The sequence below is a fragment of the Naegleria fowleri genome (assembly GCF_008403515.1).
Source record: "Naegleria fowleri strain ATCC 30894 chromosome Unknown tig19, whole genome shotgun sequence".
NCBI lineage: Eukaryota > Heterolobosea > Eutetramitea > Acrasida > Naegleriidae > Naegleria > Naegleria fowleri.
The window spans coordinates 326,883-343,113 of record NW_025407951.1 but is presented as its reverse complement, the minus strand read 5'-3'; the positions used below and the strand labels follow the sequence as shown (position 1 = coordinate 343,113).

Sequence of the window (16,231 nt, the reverse complement as noted above, 5' to 3'; positions counted from 1 at the left end):
AGATGACAATAGTCAGAACACGCCAACAAGAGACACCACCACACAAATCAGGAGATCTTTTTTTTACAAACATTGGATCCAATGTTCTCGATGGCATTGAACCCATCATCATGATGTTCTCTGGAAGGTTGAAGAGCAAAGCTTTTACTCTTCATCAGAGCAGATGGTGGTTCAATCCAACAAAAGGTCTTGTTTCAGCCATAACACGACTCACTTTGTCCAAGAATGTCGAATTTATTAAACGATTATGCAATTTCAATTTCACACACGACAATGTCTTGTTTGTTGGTAGAGAGACGAATGGTGGATTGCATTCTCTTTTCATCCTTTCTCATGTAATTGGTAAAGAAAGTACACAACACAGTCGTTCCACCTGTTAAATTTTGTGTATGATTTGCAAAGTAATTGGTGGTGGCTTTGTAAATTCCTTTTTGAGCTTTTTTCAACATGTATTCTTCTGGTCCATAACCTTGACGAAAGTCTCTCGAAACATAACCACCCATTCGAGTCCTATTGTGAGCATAATAAGCATGTTCTCCATGAGGAGATGGTTCATGAACATGTAAATCAATGTCCACCTGATCTGTATCCCAAGCCATTGAAATTCGAATATCTAAATCGAAATGATGAATTAATCTCTTGTCAATGATTGGTAAATTCTTATCATTTAACAACAAGTGGTTCATTTCAGTTGCAACAGTTAATTCAATTTCATCAAACCTCGAGTCCCATTTTCCTGTAATCACCTTATTGAAGAGTTCCATCGCTTGTTGATATTTACTCATTCTTTCCTTCACTAGGGCGAGATCTCGATAGGATTGTGGTTCACCAGGTGATAACTTTTTCACTTTCTCAAAGACCCATTCAGCCAATTCCAATTCATCCGCTTGATCCAAACGATATCCAACAATACGATACAATTGAGTATTTTCTAATTCCAATTCAGCAATGTTCGATAAAATTCTTACACCCAATTCCTTATTCTTTAACTTGGATAAGAATAAATCTGCTACATCGAGATAGAAGGCAGGAGAATCTTTGAGACTTTCTCTTTGTTTCAAATATTCCTTGTAAGGATCTTTGGCATCAGCAATAGCAGCGCAGTATGCAGAGTCAGGTGTCCATGGCTTAATTTTGATCGATCCAGAAACAGAAGATGAACCTTCTGAAGTGGTGTCATTGTCTCTTTTCTCATCGCATTCCAAGAGTGAATTCTCGATACAATTCATCTCAGACATGCGACAACAGCATCGTTCTTCACATTCTCTGCGAAGACAAGATCTGCTAGCGACACAGCTTGGACGACAACATTCCTCCATGGCATGTGATAAAGATTTCTTCGTTGATGATAATTCACGCTCTTTGGAGACGTTGAAATCAGTCTTGTGCCATGCAACGCGTTGTTTCCATTTGGAAATGACACTCTCGAGTTTATCTTGTTCTCTCTTCTTTTCATCAGCTTGTTGCTTTTTTTTCAATTCTTGGAATTGTTTGTACACATCAGTGAGAGTCTCTGGTGGAGTAATGTTGTGTTTGAGATATTGATCGAGAGTCTCCAATACAAGAAGTGACGTATTATCAGTCACAATTCTAAAATCTTGTCCAATCTTACGGATTTCATCATTAAATAGATGAGGAAAGGCTGAGAGTGAGTCCATCTTTTGTTGAGCCCATAACAATGGAACAATTGCTGCTTCTTGTTGGCTTTTTACATCGACTGGTAATTCTAATTCTTGAACTTTGAATACAGAGCGACCGTATCGGAATGAAACTGCCATTTTCACTGATTGTTTGTTGCATTTCGTGTTGAATTTGCCGAATAATTTGAATAACTCTCCTTCTTTGAGACTGACTGGTTCATTAGGATAAACTTCTTCCAACTCGTTCTCTTCATAGTCAGCCACTGCAAAAGATAACACTGGTTTTCCAACTGCATTTAGTAATTCTTGAAGTGAAATTTCATTGGCGTTCAAGTAAATACCTCCACTCTTGGTAGCAATATGTTTCAACAATGAGGACATTGACAACAGAGGCAGTGTTAATGAAATAGATTGGCTTTTCAAAGTTACAAGATGGAGTAATTTCATTGCCAATGGTGTGAACACCATTTGTAAAGGCAATGCAATAGTCTACCTTGCTGCTAATGAGTTTCTTGTCCAGTAAGAGCATGTTGGATCCTCCATCATAAATAATTGGACAGCTGTCTGATGACTTGACATACTGTACAAGCTCCTTTGCAGATTTGAACTCGATGGTATCTACAATGGAATTGCTAAAGAGAGACAATACCACTGATTGTATTTCAACATTCTCTACAATAGCTTCAAGAATTTTCACATTCTTTGCATGATGAAGTGCTTGGCTCATGGAACAATCCCACAATACTTGAATCTTGTCACCCACTCGAGCTTTCTTTCTCAATTCTGTGGTCAAGTTTGGAACTGGAATTGAAGTCATAAAGTATCCATTCTCAACAGCAAGTAAAATGTCATTAATACTTTCTGATTGTTTGGTGACAGTCAAGTTGAATCCAAGCATATTTTCTTTTAAATCTTTCTTGAACAATGTGAAAGATCCAGCTCTCTTATTTGTTTCCTTCTTACTGGACCATAATAATTCAGTGCAATGATCTCTCTCTGAAGTACAAGTTTCCATAGATACTTCAGTATCATAACCTTGCAAGGATGTTTCATTGAGAGTGAATTCAATTTTGCTTTCTGGTCTCAATGAAGCAAAATCAAAATAACAAAGTGGAACCCACGCACTGCCCTTGAAAAGTCCTTTCTCTGAAACTTTTTCATCATGCGAATGAGCTCTTTCTTGAAGCATCATTTGATAGGTCACTTGAATGGTTTTGTCTGTATTGTAAGGCAATCTAAAGTTTTTCACAAAAAGTGTGAATTAGATCATTTATCCATCAAACTTACGGATATACTCTTGTTTTAAAACAATTGGATTGTTCGACCTTTTCAATCATTGAAACTTTACCACCTGATCTCACTTCTTCCTCAAATACTTGTTTCGCTTTTTCTTTTTCAACTGGAACTGCATGAATGAGTGTTCCTTGCACTTCCATGGCATATCCGATCAAAGTAGCACCTTCAGGCATTGGTAAAAGTAATTCACCTTCTGTTGTCTTGTGGTTGGAATTTCTAAAGGTCATTGTAGAAACGACTTGAACCAGAGGATAAGTAACATGAATTTTCACATCATGTTTAACCAATGGGAGTAATGTAGATGCTTTATCACTGAACTTTTCCAAATGAACGGAAATGAATTGATCGATTGGAAGGTGATGGAGACTCTCAGGTAGTTCAACGACTGGGTTCGAAGAGGCGATGATGGATGATTTGCTTCCTGGATCTAGATCCACAACTGATGAGCTTTCTCGATCATCACTCAAAGTTGTTTGATGATTGTTTGTCAATCCAGGAGTGGTGGAGTTGTTGTTCTTGTTGTTGCTCGATGATGATGATGGTGGTGGTGTGGATTCCTCGAGCTGAGACAATTCATCATCCACTGCTTGAGATGATTTCTTGCTACCAAAAATCTTGCCGATCATCATGTATTTTTTTAATATTAATAGGATCGAATATATAAATCAAAAAGTTCATACCAGATCTATATAAACGGCTCAGTTGAGGAAGAAGAAGGAACATGAAAAAGGAATAAACGAAAGAACAATCTCAAACCCAGCTTGCCCATCTGAAAGGAACGGTTGAATCCCGCCATCGTTAATTTTGTAAAAAATTAAAAAATGCAAAATGTCATCGTTCAAAATTGCCCAAGAACGAAATCCACTAACAATGAAACCTCTGAAACAAATCATTTGCGTTCCAGATTGTATTAAGGATGAATACCAAAAAAAGAGAGAGAAAACTAGAGCATCAATCAATACAAGCACATCAGCAACATCATCTCATTCAATGAAACCACACATCATACGGACTAGGCCTCCATCAGCACCTTCGGAACAAGTTCGATCTTTTCCTTCGGAACCTGCTCGGAGTCCAATATCAACAGGACCTATGAAATCTTTGCATATATTATTTCACTCTCGATCAAATTCGCAACAAATCGAAACACAACACACGCATGACAACACTTTGAACAATTCAAACAATTCTCGACAAGTAAGCAACTCGAGACAAGTCAAAGAAATTCGAATTCCTAAAGAAGTGAATGAGCCATCAGAGAACGAGATTGAAAAAATTGCAAAGAACTGGCTTCATCGCCTTAACTTTGACTCACTGTTATCAAAAGAGCAACGCTCTTTGCTAGATGATCCTTTGCGGAATGGAACGTTTTTATGTGAACTTGTTGAAACTTTGGAAAGGACAACATTAAAAGATTATTGTCATCAGCCAAAGAAAATGAGTGACATTAACAGAAACCTAGACAGCGCCTTTTCAATACTCAAACAAAAAAACATTCCAGCAAAATATTTGTACAGTTCTAATAAGATTATTCGAGGAGAAAAAGAAACGATTTGGGGTTTATTGTATCATATTTCAAGGGCGTATCCAGAGGCTGTTAACAACAAGGAACAACATTTTTCAAAGAAAGAATTTGTCTTGTATTCTTCAGACAAGATGCTTGACTTAGAAAAGTCCATTATTTGGTGGCTTCGAAGTTTGGGCATGCTTCCCATTCACAAACCAATACCGGACACTCTAGAAGATATTGACGAAGAAATCAGAAATGGAACTATCCTGTGTGATCTTGTTGGATTTATTCTGGGTGATCCAATTGTCGGTGTGACAAGAAATCCAAAAATTGTCACAGCATGCCGTTCCAACATTTCAAAGGCCATGGATTTACTGAGGCAAAGAAAAAAGATGTGTCAGAAATTTCTTGACGAGGAAGAAATCTTAAATGGAAACAAAAACTATATTCTTGGATTGTTTGAAGACATTAGAAGGTACTATGATGGAATTCCAGTTAGAAATGAGAAGACTGAAACTCCTTATTTAGGTAGTTTACCATCATTCTCCGTTCCAAACTTTGGTATGAACACAATACCTGAGAACAGTCGTTCACCATTTTTGAATCACAATCAACCCAAATCAACCTCTAAAACATCTCTTCTACGTCAAATGATGAGCTCAACTTTCGTGGATGAACCAACACATACTCTGCCAATGACCGGTCCTACAGAGCTTCCAGCATCTATCCCGACGACACCAATATCCACAAAGCATGGTACTGTTGAGCAAAGATCTTTTCCTGAATCCTTCTTCCCATCCTCCCAGCTAAAATCTGTATTTATTCCTCCTCCGAGTGAGATTGACAACACCACACGCCAAATGGTGACAGATAATCAAACAACTAAAACACTCATATTAGATCGAGATGTGCCTTACAAGGTAGAAACGAACATCTCTTCGAAGAACAAGACTCATTCAGAAAATAAAAGAAAGAGGTGATTGATTCATAATTTTTAATTGACCTCAAACACACACAGAGTTCCTTATTCTCGAGAATTGAAAGCTAAGAGATTAGCTTAGTCTTTCACATCATGAAAAATTAATGCAGAGACACTGGGTCCCAATGTTGTAAGCTTGCACAAATTTTTTCAATCAAAAATTAAATTTGAAAAAATATGTTCTTCCGTGCTCTCCTCACCAAGCCTCTCACCTTCAAGTCGGCAGCTACTACCTTCATCCAAAGACCTTCGTTCATCGCCAGATATTACTCGGTTGCTGCTCAAGGATCTTTCTTATCTAGAGATGAGGTCACCGAACGTATCATCAACGTTCTTAAAAAGCACGAAAAGGTAGACCCAACAAAGGTTTCTGCTTCTTCTCATTTCGTAAATGATTTAGGTTTGGATTCTTTGGATTCGACTGAAGTGGTCATGGAAGTTGAAAATGAATTTGGAATTGAAATTCCTGATGAAGAAGCATTCAAGTTGCAAAGTGTGGAGGATTGTATTAAATACATCAGCTCTAATCCAATGGCTAAATAAATAAATGGAAATAATAATATTAATATTAATGATGTACCATCGACATGACCCTTCTCCACAACAAGCTACAATAATTGCTGTATTTGGGTAAATTGCTCGGAATTGAATAAAACGTTCATACTTTGTGCAAGAAACACGACGATGAATATTCATGTGTGTTGTTATCGGATGATGTCAGAGGTGCAAAGCCATAAAAAAATGATTACCAGCAAACAAGATTCTCAAAGCACCACCAATGTTGCTCAGTCTGACAACAACAACCACTCATCAAACACTCCTTCATCATCAATGCCAACAGTTGATTCATGGAAGTTGCTCGAACAACGACCTGTTGTTGAGTCCAAATGGGTGTCGGTCTATTCAGAACGGCTCGATATCGGCAACGGAATCATCATTGATCCATTCTATTCTATAAGGTATCAAAATTGGTGTCTTGTTATTGCCATAACTCCCTCTAAACATGTGCTAATTAACCAACAATATCGGAGAGGATGCAATTGTATCGCACGAGAATTTGTAACAGGAGCAAGAGAAGAAAATGAAGAACCCAAGGAGGCCGCCTTAAGAGAATTGTTGGAAGAAGTAAGTTAAATTATTGAAAGAATTGTGAACGTTTGAAAGAGCAAAATGTAATTAGACAGGGTACGAGTTGCTGAATGGAGATGTTGATAAAGATGTTATCCAATTGGGTTCTCCTCTTTACGAGGATGCCAATAGGAATTCATGTGTTTGTCATGCCTTTTTAGCAATGGTAAAAGAAGAACCAACTCACAAGCAAGATCTAGATCCCTATGGTAGGTTTAGTTTTCGATATTTTAGGAGAGGAAAAACTCATGCAACTTTTGGTAGAACAAATTATTGTTTCCAAAGTAAGCCTTAGTCAAGTACGCCGATGGTGCGATGACGGAACTATTAAAAGTGGCATGCACATTACCATGTTCTTTAGATGCCTCAGCATGTTGCATCGTATGGAAATTGTGGATGCAACACCAATCATGTTAGGTGAAGAGGATCTTTAGTACCGTTACAGGGCTACAACATCATGAGCGCCAATTTAACGCCAAAAAAACATCACAATGACTCAAAGACCTCAAAGCGCAATCCTCTCAAAGGAAGAGCATGCTACTCCCAACGTATGCAAAAATCAAAACGTGTACCAAAGTAGTGCTCAACAACTACAACGACCCTCTTCATCGTACGGAAGAATTCAAAGAATTGATACGCATCCATTCCTTAGAAGTAATAATCATCAATTGAAAAGACCTCCTTCAAGAAATTCGAAAATCCGATCTCCAAGCCCGTCCCTAAGTAGCAAAGAATTTCTTCGAGCACAAACCACAAACCAAGATAAGAAGACTCTGAAACGTATTAGGGAGTATCAACAGTCGTATTTACCTCCTCATACCTGCAATGTATTCTATCAGAATGGTAGAAATGCAGTACGAAGTATTCAATGCAAACGCTGCTCAATGACATTTTCTCAATCTAGATCTCATTCAAAACCAACTTCCAATACTCAAAAACTATCTGAATCGTTAAAGCCCAAAAAAGCGTCAAAAGGTCATGAGTTTCAGTCGAATAAGGAAAACCTGGAAAACATATCACTACCATTTGTACATGGCGAAAATGACCACACTGAAATGGAAGAAGCTAAAGCATTGTTAAAGGATAACATCAAACAAGTACTGTATTTCTATAGAGACGAGCAGAATCGTTTGTCTAATTTTTCGAAAGGTATTCAGACAGCTTTCAACGAAGAATACACTCAACCAAAATCAAATCCCAAAGCTGCAACAAACCAATATGAGGAACTTTTTTGCAGAAGTAAGAGAGTGGAGCTATTTGATGACGATGAATACTTACGCTTAATGAAGGAGTATGGTGTTGACTGCGAACCTAGTTGCTTTCAATTTGAGGGATCATCAAGAACACGCCTTTGATTTCATCACCCAAGTGCTCCTTTTATCACAAATCACACAATAAAATGTGCCCACTACCTACCGTCCTGCCAACAGCACCTGTTGTCAAAAAGCAACAACAACAACAACCACCAACGGCATCACTGACAACAACAACAACAAAACCTCTCTCTGCTTCATCACAACCCAGTTCTATCCACCACTCTCAGAACAACAACAGTGGCACGTTCTCTCAACCGCGCACTTCAGTCATCAAAGCTCATCAAAATTTGGCATCCAATCATGCCAACAACAGTGATGCCAACTCATCTTCTTCATCAACAGCCACCATTTCAACACAAAATGTAAAACCCACATCACGCGCTGGTAAAGTCTCTGGCATGGTTTCCATGTTTGAACGTTTATCCGATAATTCTTCTTCTTCTGCCTTCAACAGCAGTCACCCTTCGAACATGGTTGCTTATAAAAAGCCCACTACAACAAGCGAGAAATTAGCACTCAATGCAGCACTAGTAGAAGAGGAGAAAAAGAAAAGATTTAGAGCTAGAAGCAATTCCTTTGATTATAATTCACCATCCCCAAACTCTTCAGTGACAGGTGGCAGCACATCATCATTCGGTGATCATTCATCACAACAACAACAATTCACAGAAATTTCTAATCATCCTACTACTCTCTCGGAAAATAGAACTAACTCAACAAAGAATGATCCTGCTCTCAAAACTCCGCCAGATGAAACTTCGGAAGAAGTAAAAAGAAGACTAATTCGAACTCCTTCAATGGTTCAAGGACTTAAGGCCAGATTTGAAAAATTACAAATTAATTTATTAGAGCAATTAAAACAAGAGGAAGAGTGGAATCAAAAGAAAAAACAAAGACAGTTGACAGCTAGATCCCATCGATTGACTGGAGACGAAATTCACACATTACAAAATGTCCGCTCCAATCCATCTATATTGAGAAATGTTTCAAATAGAATGGATGAAAAATCATCATCTCACAAAGATACTCATCATGACACTATGAATCACAATGACCATTTAGATTCATCATTTGATCATGACAGTGTGTCATCCTTTTCTGAAGATGACAGTTATGAATACACAGATTCAAGTCATCAAACAACTATCGATTCCACTCTCAGTGACTCTCAACATCACTCTGCTCTCAATTCTTCAACTGTTTCACACAATATTGATCCAGCTCTTATGCAAGCTATTTTGGAAGAAGAAGAACGTAAACAACAAGTGATTGAAACTTTAATGATTTCTCCACCTCCTCAAATTGTTAAGGGACTTCTCTCAACAACAGCTTCAGCAACAAGACAAGCTCAATTTTATCATGAATTATATGGAGAAACAGCTAGTTCTTCAACACCATCACCAATGGGAGATCTTTTAGATCACAACACCACTCATAATGTTGATTTTAGATCTTCCTATGATCGATCCATGAATAACGATGATTGGTTAGAAAATCAAATGAATAGACATCAACGATATAATATTTCAGACTTGGATTTACTGACTGCTTATCGTCACAAATCTCAACTATATCAAATTCAAAATCCATCAAATGTCATGATGAATCCTTTCATTCAAGAATCACAAGTAGTTCTTAGTGGACATAATGATGAGGATAATGATGAATATATTTATGGTGATGATGGTGAATATGACATGTCTGATGAATACAATGATGACACGATGAATGAGTGCCACACCACGACTTCTTTCATGCCTGACGATAAACGACTGAGTGTCACAGATGATCTACCTATGCGAAGGAGTAGTGCTGACATGATTGGAGGTGTGATGGAGAAACAAAATGAAGAAGAGTTTTCCCGGTGGGAGTCTCAAATGGAAGAGTTTGCAAAAACTCTAATTTGCTAATTTGTAAAAGCTAGAATGTGTACAATATGCCAGTCTTGTAAAGATTAAAAATTGTTTTGTTTGACTTGCAAGCTGTCATTGAAGGATTTGTTGCAAAGTCATGACTTGTTTGAACAGAATAAGTCTGCATACTCCCCATGCCAATGAGTACGCTTGTTGGCATTCCATGGAATCGAAAAATTATTTACTCTTATCACTGGCAGCTTTCAAAATTACAATTTTGCACAATCTGGCAAGCAGAGCTGTCAATTGTAATTGTGAATCAACTCCATCTGATATCCTTAAATGGCAATTTCCAATTTCCTTAATATATTGAAGCTGGGCATATTCTGGCATATCAATTGCTCCACTTCTCACTACTTTTGAGATTGTTGAAATTAAATCTTGTGAACTATATCCGTCCGATATTAATTTGGAGAGATGTTTTTGTGCATTTATCAAGTCACCCTCCAGACAAGCAGCAATTACACTTTGAACAGCAACAGGATGAGGTTGGTCACACACCTTAAAAACATTGGTAGCATTCACAATTCCAAAACCTTGGAATGTTGCTTGTAAACTATTAATTGCATTTCTCATATCACCATCAGAAGTATATAAAATTGATTCTAGCCCATCATCGGTTCTGTTAACATGCTCTTTTTCACAAATAATAACTAATCTGGTCAATAGCTGTGCATCTGTTAGTCTTTTATATCTTACTAGAGCACATCGTGATTGAATAGGTTCAATAATTTTAGAGCTGTCGTTACAAGCGAGAGCAAATCTTGTTGTTGAACTGTATATTTCCATAATTCTTCTCATAGCTTGTTGTGCTGCTGATGTCATTGAATCTGCTTCATCTAAAATAACAATTTTATGTCTATTCGGTGGCAGATTTACTTTCTTTTGTGCAAATTGTTTAATTTTGTTTCGTACGACTTCCAAAGTTCGATCATCGGATGCGTTGAGTTCGAGCACTGCTTCTCTGTAAACATCTTTTCCTAACAAAGCTCTAGCAAGACACATGATGCTTGTTGTTTTACCGGTACCTATCATGTGTGAAAGATTATCATAAATTTATATATTTAAATAAATTCATTAATAATAATATAAAAACAATTTATATATTCGATATTAGAATAAATTCAAAATAAAAACATATTCATTTACAAAAACAATTAAATAGAAATAATCATCAAACCTACCTGGTGGTCCGGAGAGGATGAGGTTTGGCATATTTCCTTCCTCGGCAATCACTCTCAGTCTCATCACTGCTTCTTCATTTCCGACAATGTCATCCAGTTCAATCGGTCTGTATTTCTCCACCCAAGGCTTGTTCATTTCCAATACCGAGGAAGAGGTTGGTTCTTGTGAATTCTGGAGCATGTTTATTGGCTTTATTTTTTTGTGAAGAAATTTGAAGGGCGGGAAATTTGGCAATTTCTTTTTTGAGTCTATGAAATGTATCACGAATGTGAAATCTCAGATAACTGTTCTTTCTTGAATTGGAATTAAAAAAGGACTTAACGGGATCGTGTCTATTCATTACTCGATTTTCTAGTACCTGTTAAGATATTGTTTTACAGTCATATTGACATATCATTTACAAGTAATGTGCTCGTCTCGTGGTGTAATGGTAGCATAGTGGACTTTGAATCCATTGACGGAGGTTCGATTCCTCCCGAGACGGAACCTATGCGAGCTATAAAACTTTTTATGTCATTGATTTCCTTGGGTTTTATGCTCTTCGGTTTTGTGTTAGATGAATATTCGGTTCAGTCTCCCGAGCATGCCATCTTTTCGTTAACTCCATGTATTGATTTTGTCTTTAAAGACCAATCAGTCCTTACACCATCATTGATGGTGTTTACCTTGTGTGTAAGAAACCAACATACCTGTTCGACTATTACTATTTCATATTAAAAATTAGGGGTTGTCCAAAATTGTTCTGGCTGAAAAAGTTTACGCTCGTCTTGGTTCCGTCTCGGGAGGAATCGAACCTCCGTCAATGGATTCAAAGTCCACTATGCTACCATTACACCACGAGACGAGCACATTATTGATGAATGACATGCCAATATGAGAGTATATTATAAACAACAATCTGGACGAGAGGGAGTGTTATTGTTAAAGATACATTAATTAAGGAAACCTCCCACATTTTGGCAGTAGTTCAAAGACATCAACCAATATATGTATATATCGAGGAGAGATAAGTTCCATATAATGTGATTGCAATAGAGTGATTCATCCTATCATTGCCTAACAGGCTAATGTGATCGTAATCCAAATCATAGGGTTTTTAGAATTTCATTCGTCAATAAAAGCTTCTCAAAATGAATGAACTAATTTAAAGCTTTTTTGATTTTAATGCATGGGCCCAAGTGAGTTGTTCGCAAAAGTAGTAGGTGTTAAGTTTCTGAGCGAATATCTCCATTTGCCCAAATGTCGAGCATCATTGTTATAATTAAAATCAAAAGCTATTGATTCAAAATCGAGAACAACCGATAGTTTCCATAAAATGTGACAATTTCATCACAAAATAATAATAATAATGTTATAGATAACATTAGATTGACATACCGAAAAAATCATTCTTGTACTGTGTTCCAGAGTATCCACCAAAGATAAAAAACGAGCAATCAGAAATGAAACTGTTGTTAGTTAACACAGTGAGAGTGCTTGGGGAATCATTCATCGAGTGTGAATCAATTTTTATCCAAGATTTGGATTTGAAATCCAAAAAAAAAATCATCCAAATAAGTACCATTATAACCACCAAACACCACTAGTCCAAATCTGTTAGCCATTCCAGAACATCCACATCTTGCAGATGGCACGTTTCCTTGTGTCACTAAACGTGTCCAAGTTTTGTTACGCAAATTAAACTCCCATACGTCATTAAAGTAATGTCCACCATAGCCACCAAATAAGTAGCATTTCTGTGAATGCCTCTCATATGAAAGACATGGAAATTCTCTTGCACTTGGAATTTGTTCAGATGAGCCATACTCAATTTTTTTCCATTGCAACGAGAATTTTGATGTAGAACTTTCATATTCATATTTATCGTTCCCCTTTTGGTTCGAAATTAATTTTCCATCTGCATAACAGTTGATCTGTTCCTGATTGCACAAGCTCACCACTTGATTTCTTGATGCAATATTTCCACACTCCAACACATACATTGAATTTGTCTGCATATAAGCTCCAAATGTTTCCGTACCACCGAATACGACTACACAGGGACAATGCGTTAATTCATTTTCTGGACCCAAGAAGGTCGGATTGATATTTTCCAGATCGGGAAGATTATGATGAAAGCAGCAAACAAGATCAACAGGCATATGTTTAATCGGTGTTGGATGAGTCTTTCCCGAAGAAGAATCCTCATCATTTTCGAGCGCTATGAAATCGGCTTCATCCTCGTCTTGATGAACGGAAGACATTTTTTTTAACTAAGAACTTTGAACTTGATCTAGTCAACAATTCATGATCTTGTGACATGTAGTATTGAATGCAACTCAAAGTATCCTATTCATTGCAATGAATGATGGATTTTCAAATTTTCAACAACAATAGCGTCTTCATTTCCTTCGGTTTGTCCGTTTTTTGCTTTTCTCTCCATATTAAAAAAATGAATATAGAGCCGTCTTCGCAAGCTGGTGATTCATCTCCGATGGTGGAGTCTCTTCAGAGAGTAACATTGTCTCCTTCGAAGAAATCACGAGGGATTGCTTCATCTCCGAATATCACTCACTCTTCATTCGTCAATGAAAGTCCATCCTCACCTTTTACCCCATCGGAGAATAACATCACAAAGAACAGTCATAATATGCAAAATTTCTCGTTTCCAGATTTTCTTCATCGACAGTCAATATCGTGGACTCTAATTGCAATGAGCATTGGATATCTTTTAGGAAGATCGGAGCTACAATTCTCATGGTTTTTAGTTTTATTAATAATAATTTATTCGATTTCATCAAGAGTATTTCGAGACTCTTCTCGAACGATCAATGAATTACTCAGACAAAAAAAGTTGAAGGAGTGGAAACAATGGAGAGAAATGCATCTTCCAAAATATTTGACAAACAATGGAAAGGAAACATCAACTGCTGATGAATCTAGCAAAATAACAACTGATCAAAACAGAAAAGATGCAACCCTTTCCTGTGTAAATACTATTATTGACCAATTTTGGAGAGGATTTAATTCTGAATTTATTGTAAAGATGGCCAATGACTGGCTGAAGGAAAATCCGATTGCCTCTAATTTTGACATACAAGTTTCATTCTTGGATATTGATAATGACAATCCTCCATTTTTTACATCCATTTATTGCTCAGAAAATACTCCAAAGAAAACAGTGATCGATGCATGTATAGAATATAACGGAGAACTTTTTTTGCAGTGGTTTGTTAAATTATTAATTCCAATACAATTCTTGCTTAAAGACGTTTCAGCAAAAGTGAAGACAAGAATTGTGATTGAATACTCGGATAATTTAGAAGAATTTGGTAGAACTATATCCAAGGTGGATATGTGTCTGATGGAATACCCTCAATTTAACGTGTCAGTTCAAATGTTCAACTCTCTTGATTTAACTGGCTCAATTCCATCTTTGCAAAATCAGCTCAAGCTTGGATTTGAAAAAGCTCTCCTTAAATTTGTTTATCCAAAGTTTATTACTGCATACAAGTATGGAGATGAAGGAAGAAACAGTGGCTTGAATTTAGAAATTGATAAAATTGTAGTTGAAGGATTGGAAGAAGAAATCAAAAGTAACCTATTTAACATTAATCAACTTTTAAAAGCGATCAACAAGAGTAACGGAGAAAATAAGGAACAGATCAAAGTTGAAGTTTGTACTAATATTCTCACCCTTCTCCATCAAGCAAGAGAGCCAGGGAAAATTCCAATTGGAATGACAGATACCATTCGGAACGGTTTTCAAATTCTAAACATGCTTACCTTTGGAGAAATTCACAACAATGATAGTGCTGTGAATGAAAAAATTATGGAAATACTTTTGCAAACGGATAACCTTCTATTTATTGCAGACGTCGTTAGAAAGTGTACATTAGCAGATGAGCTTGTGATGAACATTCTCTTCAAAGTGAAGGATCCAAAGTTAAAACAGCAAGTGAATAAGAGATTCCAAGAGCTGGAATTGGGAGACATTCTTTTCACAGTTGTTGGTCGTAATGAACGGCCGAAACAATGAAGCAACAACTAACAATTTCTGTGCATTCATTCTGACCATGATAGATGGAGATTTTACAAAATTAATGTTGGTTTTCGGTTGTAAGGATTCCTTCCTCACAACGATGAAACAACAGCCCATAAATTTCCTCATCAATGAAGCAAAAAGGAGTTGTAATTGCGAACCGCTATACACGTTATTGCTCCGGCTTAATTTCCGCTCCGGCTTTCAAGCTTATAAAATACTTTCATTAACCTTGTAATGAATAGCAATTACAACAAATGTTTCAACAACCTTCAGATTCATCAAGTGTCATTTGTGCTTCAGATGATTCAAATGTCTCCATCAAATTTTCCATTTAAATAGCTTGATATTCACGAACACCGTTTCACCTGAATGTTAATAAGATCCTCGAGAGATGAGACATCTTCTTCAGCAGGTCTTGTGTAGCGATAGAACGAAATCGAATTGAAATGTAATGGTTGGAGAATGTTAAACAACCAAAGATCCTTGAGAAAGTCTTGTAAAATACTTACTAAAGTAGATTTTCTTTCTGAACACCCTGTCCAACTTTATTTGATGAGTCGGGAGGAATCACAATGAAACTCCATTTAAGAGCAATTCAAATAATTTGTGACTGTGATGAATGATAGATTTGAGTAAAAAAGCAGCAGCCATTGGATTTTAAGCTCATTGAGCTTATGGGTTGTACAACTTCAAATACATGTTGATGTCCCTCTCTGTTACAATAAATTTTTTTGGGTGATGCCAAAATTTTTGACCATCACCCCTCCAAATGATTGGAAGACGGGTGAGAACTCACAACAAGAAAAAAACATCACACGTGAGCATTTGAATCTGTTGTCAACAACAAAATTGCATCATCACCATCAGATTTGTGGTGTTGTGTGTCTTTGTTCTCATTACAGTAACATCATCAGCGAGAGATTGTATTAATATCTAAAATAATATAGTGTATAACACCACCATCATCATCATCATCACTGTTTTCTTTTACGACTTTGTGTCCACAGAATATTGGCTGAAATTACTTTGATTCTGGTGCGTGAGAAATTGGTCGACCTTGATTCAAAACATCAATTCCAACGTCCTCTGTGTCAGCAGCAGCCAGTTCCTAGGTTTTGTCCCACTCTTGTGTGATTGCATAGCTTTATCTGCTTTCACTAGGTTTAATACATTCAAGAATTCCTTTCATATTGTCGTGAGATATCGAATTCGAATTCAACCGCACCCTTTTTAAACAATA

At 36.9% G+C, this 16,231-nt stretch overlaps 9 protein-coding genes across 9 annotated transcripts; 6 read left to right on the top strand and 3 right to left on the bottom strand.

The window, feature by feature from the left end:
* Window positions 1-245: 245 nt before the first annotated feature.
* FDP41_013521 (uncharacterized protein) lies at window positions 246-3,565 on the bottom strand (the record flags this gene model as incomplete). The annotated part of the gene is made up of 3 exons (XM_044704161.1): window positions 246-2,055; window positions 2,222-2,875; window positions 2,928-3,565. The coding sequence occupies 3 exons, from the start codon at window positions 3,563-3,565 to the stop codon at window positions 246-248; spliced, it is 3,102 nt and encodes a 1,033-aa protein (XP_044565020.1).
* Window positions 3,566-3,764: 199 nt separating this feature from the next.
* On the top strand, window positions 3,765-5,426 carry FDP41_013520 (uncharacterized protein; the record flags this gene model as incomplete). The annotated part of the gene is made up of 1 exon (XM_044704160.1): window positions 3,765-5,426. One exon carries the CDS (start codon window positions 3,765-3,767, stop codon window positions 5,424-5,426), a length of 1,662 nt encoding a protein of 553 aa, XP_044565019.1.
* Window positions 5,427-5,602: 176 nt separating this feature from the next.
* Window positions 5,603-5,968, top strand: FDP41_013519 (uncharacterized protein; the record flags this gene model as incomplete). Its single annotated transcript, XM_044704158.1, has 1 exon — window positions 5,603-5,968. The coding sequence occupies one exon, from the start codon at window positions 5,603-5,605 to the stop codon at window positions 5,966-5,968; it is 366 nt and encodes a 121-aa protein (XP_044565018.1).
* Window positions 5,969-6,166: 198 nt separating this feature from the next.
* Window positions 6,167-6,987, top strand: FDP41_013518 (uncharacterized protein; the record flags this gene model as incomplete). The annotated part of the gene is made up of 3 exons (XM_044704157.1): window positions 6,167-6,550; window positions 6,606-6,762; window positions 6,818-6,987. The coding sequence occupies 3 exons, from the start codon at window positions 6,167-6,169 to the stop codon at window positions 6,985-6,987; spliced, it is 711 nt and encodes a 236-aa protein (XP_044565017.1).
* A 57-nt stretch (window positions 6,988-7,044) lies between these two features.
* FDP41_013517 (uncharacterized protein) lies at window positions 7,045-7,908 on the top strand (the record flags this gene model as incomplete). The annotated part of the gene is made up of 1 exon (XM_044704156.1): window positions 7,045-7,908. The coding sequence occupies one exon, from the start codon at window positions 7,045-7,047 to the stop codon at window positions 7,906-7,908; it is 864 nt and encodes a 287-aa protein (XP_044565016.1).
* Window positions 7,909-7,952: 44 nt separating this feature from the next.
* Window positions 7,953-9,779, top strand: FDP41_013516 (uncharacterized protein; the record flags this gene model as incomplete). Its single annotated transcript, XM_044704155.1, has 1 exon — window positions 7,953-9,779. The coding sequence occupies one exon, from the start codon at window positions 7,953-7,955 to the stop codon at window positions 9,777-9,779; it is 1,827 nt and encodes a 608-aa protein (XP_044565015.1).
* Window positions 9,780-9,959: 180 nt separating this feature from the next.
* FDP41_013515 (uncharacterized protein) lies at window positions 9,960-11,147 on the bottom strand (the record flags this gene model as incomplete). The annotated part of the gene is made up of 2 exons (XM_044704154.1): window positions 9,960-10,810; window positions 10,967-11,147. The coding sequence occupies 2 exons, from the start codon at window positions 11,145-11,147 to the stop codon at window positions 9,960-9,962; spliced, it is 1,032 nt and encodes a 343-aa protein (XP_044565014.1).
* A 1,322-nt stretch (window positions 11,148-12,469) lies between these two features.
* On the bottom strand, window positions 12,470-13,210 carry FDP41_013514 (uncharacterized protein; the record flags this gene model as incomplete). The annotated part of the gene is made up of 1 exon (XM_044704153.1): window positions 12,470-13,210. The coding sequence occupies one exon, from the start codon at window positions 13,208-13,210 to the stop codon at window positions 12,470-12,472; it is 741 nt and encodes a 246-aa protein (XP_044565013.1).
* A 188-nt stretch (window positions 13,211-13,398) lies between these two features.
* Window positions 13,399-14,985, top strand: FDP41_013513 (uncharacterized protein; the record flags this gene model as incomplete). Its single annotated transcript, XM_044704152.1, has 1 exon — window positions 13,399-14,985. The coding sequence occupies one exon, from the start codon at window positions 13,399-13,401 to the stop codon at window positions 14,983-14,985; it is 1,587 nt and encodes a 528-aa protein (XP_044565012.1).
* Window positions 14,986-16,231: the final 1,246 nt, after the last annotated feature.